Raw genomic sequence first — 5,253 nt, 5'->3', positions numbered from 1 at the left:
CAAACTTTATATATTTAAGATAAATTTAAACTAAATATAAAAAAAGAAGAAAATAACACAATCATTCTTATGTTACATAATCTTATTCTTCTATCACCACTTTTATTCTTCCTAATATAATATATGAATTTTGTTGGTAAAACACATCTATGCAATCTATTTATAGAGTAAATCTCCTTTGGCAGCAAGAACCTTGAAACCAAAATATTTTAACAAGAAACATTTGTTGAGATCAGATATTAGTATGTCTTACATCATTATGATTTAATTCTGGTTCAGGGGATATATAAAGCTAATTCGGGAAATATAGCAGCAAACTCATAGTGGGGCAAATGATATCAAGTTTGATGATTTTGTTGTAGCTTGTGGCAGGTGCTGCTCCACTTGATCAGTTTATCTTTTCCCAAGTTATTTACCATATATTTCTTCTCAATAAGATTCTCTTCTAGATAACTTTATTACTTGTTAGCATATTCTAGTATGCTTATTGCAACCAAGTGAAATCAAATATCTTTCTGAAAAAGAAGTATTATCTGTTCATTGTACATTTTATAAGAGAGGTATCATCAATGGTTATTTAAGTAATCATGTATGTTGGATGTGTAATATGTTGGATTTACTGGATCATCGTTATTTATTAGGTATATTATGTTGTATTTAACATTTTTTTAGTTATTTAAAAAATTATAAATCCAATTCAATCTAATCTATTTTCTTTGGTAGTGAAACATTATATGTTTATTATTTATGTGTATTTTAATTTTTTTTTTGTCATAAACTTTGATGTTTGAATTTGTTTGTAAATTTTTAATAATAAATTATAGACAAATTATTATGTGAAATTATAAAATTTTAAATTTTTAATAATTTTATTTTATATTTAATTAAATTCGTTCAACTACGGTCCAATTTCAATTAAACTATTGAATTAGTCACTTAACTGATTTACTAACTGATTTAGTTCTGGCAACTTGGTCATGAAAAATTAGTTCTAACCAACTAGATTAACTACATACTCAATTGTTGTCTTCTTATTTATCTTTCGCTTCGTATCAAGATTGATCCAATTCAAGGCAAAAAATTAATTGCAAGCAGGTCAAAAATCGAAAAAGAATCAATAAAAAATAGGTAAATCGGTCGAAGCAATCCGTTTTTAGGAATTAACTAGTTTAGAATAATAAAATACAAATTTGTTTTATATATTCATATATAAACATATTATTTTATTATATTTGATTGATCATCGATTCAATTTTTAAACCTTTAAGCTTTTATTATTTTACTAGTTTAACGAATAACCTTCCAAATCATATGCATTGAAGTTGCTCTTATAACACATGACGATCCACATAAACATAGGAAACTAGGAAACTATTTATTGAGGAATTTTTGTAACTACCAGAACATCAAACACAGGGTGAGAAATATAATAGGAAACAAAGGGAGTTTGGAACATGGCTAACTCTCTACTACTGTTAAAGATGTCCTTATCTCCTTCTTAAGCCTAAATACAAAATTGGTATCACATTTTCTTTCTTCCTTTGATATCTGATAGGACAATTCCTTCAAGTTGAGACCTTATTAGTCCTCTTCTCCTGTTTCCATTTCTTCTTTCTTTCTCATTTTCCCTTTTATTCCTTCCATTGTGAAACCAAGCCTCATTGCTGATGATGATTGAGGAATGAGGAGTCTCCTTTGTTTTGAAAAGCTACATGCTTTTGCTTTGACTAAACCTAACAACTCGTTTGCCCCGAGATGCGAATGACAAGGCATCTCTGGTTGGCCGGTTGCTCCTGAACTTTTTTTGTTTTAGTTACTGGTTTTTTAAGCTTCAACATTCTGTGCATGCTGTTATTATGTACAGTTCTTAGAAATCAATGATAGGCTCCCCAACATTTAGATTTCTCTCCACTGTCCATGGTAGGTCAAAGAGTTTGGCAGTGATGAACTTGAAGATCTTGTTCACATTGATGTTGTAGGTTGCACTTGAAAAGAACAAGGGGGCATTGAGGGCCTTAGCATATGCTCTTGCCTGTTGCAATTTCCTCAATATAACAGCACATCACATACATTATTCATAACTTTAATAATATTCATATTTGGCTCTATTTGAAAAAGGCTTATAGCATTGCAACATGTGTTGCTTATCTTGCTTTGTAAATAAATAGAGGCATGGGGGTGTGTATGTCCTTGTCTACCTAAGGTTTAATCATCATCAAACATGCACTATCAAAGATGGGGTCCAATTTTACCAAAACTAAAATAGATAGGGACCATACCTATTGAAGATCCACAAATCTGAACAATTATGCAGGTGATTCTATTAATGTTTTCAAGAAGAGAAAAAGTTTATGACCGCATAAAATTTGTGTAAAGCTACACTCCTGTAGCTGAAAATTTTGTACTCTAATATTTCTAACAGTTCATTAAAAATCAAATCATAACATTTTAATCCTCAAGATATATATTTCAATTTCCAACAGCTTAAACCACCGTTCATAATTTATGTTTTGAAGTTATTAGGAGTGATGATATTTATTATTAATTACCATACTTCATCCTATTTTTTTACATCACATAAACACATGCTATTTTGACTCAAATGAAGTCCTAACATTGCTTCTTCATGATTCAAGGATTAGGATAACTCAAAGTTTGAATCTAAAGGTGCATGTGAGAGATTGCTAAGCAGTGGACTAGATTGCTACAATTTCCAATCTTTAGAAGACTAAAGTGTTATGATTTGATTTTTTGAGAGAGACTGAAGTATATTCTACCCAAAATCATAAGTTTCGTGACTAAGCATAGAAACTGTGCAATTAAAATTATCTTTTATGTGCCTATACCCTACAAAGATACTGATAATGTGTCTGCATGTAACATGTTAGGAGCTATTAAAGGTTTCTTTTAATATTGTCTGCAGTAAGCCCTATTAGTCCCTTTCACTTGAGTTGATGTTTTAACCGAAAACAACAATTTAAATCATAAGAGCTAAGAAACAAGGAAGAGAGGCTTCATATTGAAGCATTGACTAAAAGGTTTCTTAGTCCTTATTCAACTTCATCAAGAAATCATGTACAAAATTGATTCCTCTTCCTCTTGTGTGGATCATTCCGTAGACTTCCATAACTTTCTTTTGATTATTAGATTCTTAAACTGGTTAAATTGAAGGAAAACGTGGTTATTGATAAGTTTTAACTAATTATATTTTTTATTTTAAATTTAAAGTGTGATTAGGAATAAAATTGAATGTGACAGCCAATAAGGAAAATCATTTTCAGTTCTCTGCTGGTTTAAGAAACATCCACCAACATGTTTTTTATTGCAATATAATTTTACTATTTTTTTTTAGGATAAAAATTTTTAATATCATATTGAATCCTTCTTTAGAACCTGAAGTTTTGTCTTACTTGATTCAAGAATATCACTTTTTTAGGCGTAGCATTTTGGAATTAATTTCTATTTACCAACAGTATTTTATACTGTCAGCCAATGAAATTTAGCAAGAAAATGTGCCAAATTAACATATTTAGCTATCTATTGTAATAGCTACTCACTATGATTTTTCACTTGAACTTCTTGGCTAACAGTCTAAACCTTATTTTATACTATGGATAGAAATTAACCTCTTATCAATGTTTTCAGAAATTCATCTTTAGTGGTAGATAAAATAAAATAAAATAAAATAAAATGGTGAAATTGAAAATATTTACCTCACTAGCAATGGTCCATTGCATATCAATAGGGAGCTGAATGAAATCATCAAACTTGGTTCCTATCAACACTGGAATTGCAGTCTACCAAAAATTGAGCAACAACAACATCATCAACACTTAAAATTCTTAAATTCCTCTGTTATCAATCAATCAACATTGCATAACAATTAACTAAAGATAAGCAAAAGGATTAATTATATACCTGGTTCCATTTCCTGGCTTCTGTGTACCATCCTAGAACACTGAATCCAAAACACCCACCACACCATAAAAAAATAAAATAAAAAAAAAGAAAAGTAGCAGAAAATTTTTCTGAGATTAGCAAAGATTATTTAGCTACCCAAAAACTAGTCTCTTCCCTGATTTAATTTATGAGTTACTAATATAAAGAAAAACACCTGTTTAATGTGAATCTGCTTGTTAGATCAAACATGATTAAGATTGCCACAGAGTCCGTACATGCCACTGGAATTTGATCTATTGATTTTGAATCACCTGCACAAATATACAGATTATTAATAATTAATTAATCATAAATTACAATGATTAACAAACGAATCATCTTTTTTTTTAATAATCACTACTTAACCTTGAACTTCCCAGATTGAATACGAAATACGTGCCCCTCTAACATCCAAAGTTTTGTCCATCGGATTCAACCCTTTACCCTGTTGCCCATTCTCATCCCCAACATATTTCACCTTACAAAACCAACAAATTAATTAATAATTAATAATAATTACTTAAGTTGTGGTTTGCAATTGCAACGTTGCTGATGCAGAATTGTTCCTCATTAGTCACATTATTATTTTCACGAGTTTTAATTTCGAAAAATTCGTAAAAATCATAATTTAAAACAGAGCAATAATAAGGAAACCTAATCAATCAACAAATAAGACTCACCAAGAAGCTGGTTTTTCCAATTTGAGAATCACCTAACAAAGTGATCTTCAAAGAAACCAAATCGGGATCCAACTCATGAGCATGAAACTTTGGTGGCGAAGCCGCTTCATCCAACAGCCGAGGAGACGGCAATGCCGCCGCATCGGCCGGAAGTACGTGGTACGTGGCGGCATTGGCTGGCTTCGTGTTCTTTCCGCCGGAGCACGTGATGAAGTGGTGGAGCACACGGAGGAAGCACCGCCGTAGAACCACAACGCGCTTCTCGATCCGCCGCCGCAGCGTCGTAGATTGCTCAATTTTCCGGCGTAACTGTGGCATGCTAACAAAAAACGAAAAACACTTCTCTGATCTTTTTCCTTTTTAGTTTCTCTGTTCTGTAATTTTTGGATTTTTCAGAGAAATTAAGAAAAAGTTGGAAGTGTTTGAATGTGTTTTTGTTTATATTATATTTTTTTTAAATTTATTTTCTGTTGTTGATGATGGCCTCAAACTCAAGTGCAAGAAGTGAGCCTCTCAGCCATGAAAATGAAAGACGTATTAATAATAATAATAATAAATTAGTTTAGTCTTTTTAATCCCTAAATAAAGGGCTTTACGGGGACCCCGAAAGTTTTATACTTTGTTGTGTGTTGGA

The 5,253-nt window shown here is 31.2% G+C and overlaps 1 protein-coding gene across 1 annotated transcript; it reads right to left on the bottom strand.

The window, feature by feature from the left end:
- Nucleotides 1,313-5,148, bottom strand: LOC107629961 (septum-promoting GTP-binding protein 1-like). Its single transcript, XM_016332932.2, has 6 exons — nt 4,620-5,148; nt 4,306-4,417; nt 4,115-4,211; nt 3,919-3,958; nt 3,714-3,797; nt 1,313-2,032 (listed from the first exon to the last, which is right to left on the bottom strand). Exons 1-6 carry the CDS (start codon nt 4,935-4,937, stop codon nt 1,868-1,870), a joined length of 816 nt encoding a protein of 271 aa, XP_016188418.1. The 5' UTR covers nt 4,938-5,148; the 3' UTR covers nt 1,313-1,867.

The sequence above is a fragment of the Arachis ipaensis genome, chromosome B03 (assembly GCF_000816755.2).
Source record: "Arachis ipaensis cultivar K30076 chromosome B03, Araip1.1, whole genome shotgun sequence".
Classification (NCBI taxonomy): Eukaryota; Viridiplantae; Streptophyta; class Magnoliopsida; order Fabales; family Fabaceae; genus Arachis; species Arachis ipaensis.
This window is presented reverse-complemented; position numbering and strand designations above follow the sequence as displayed.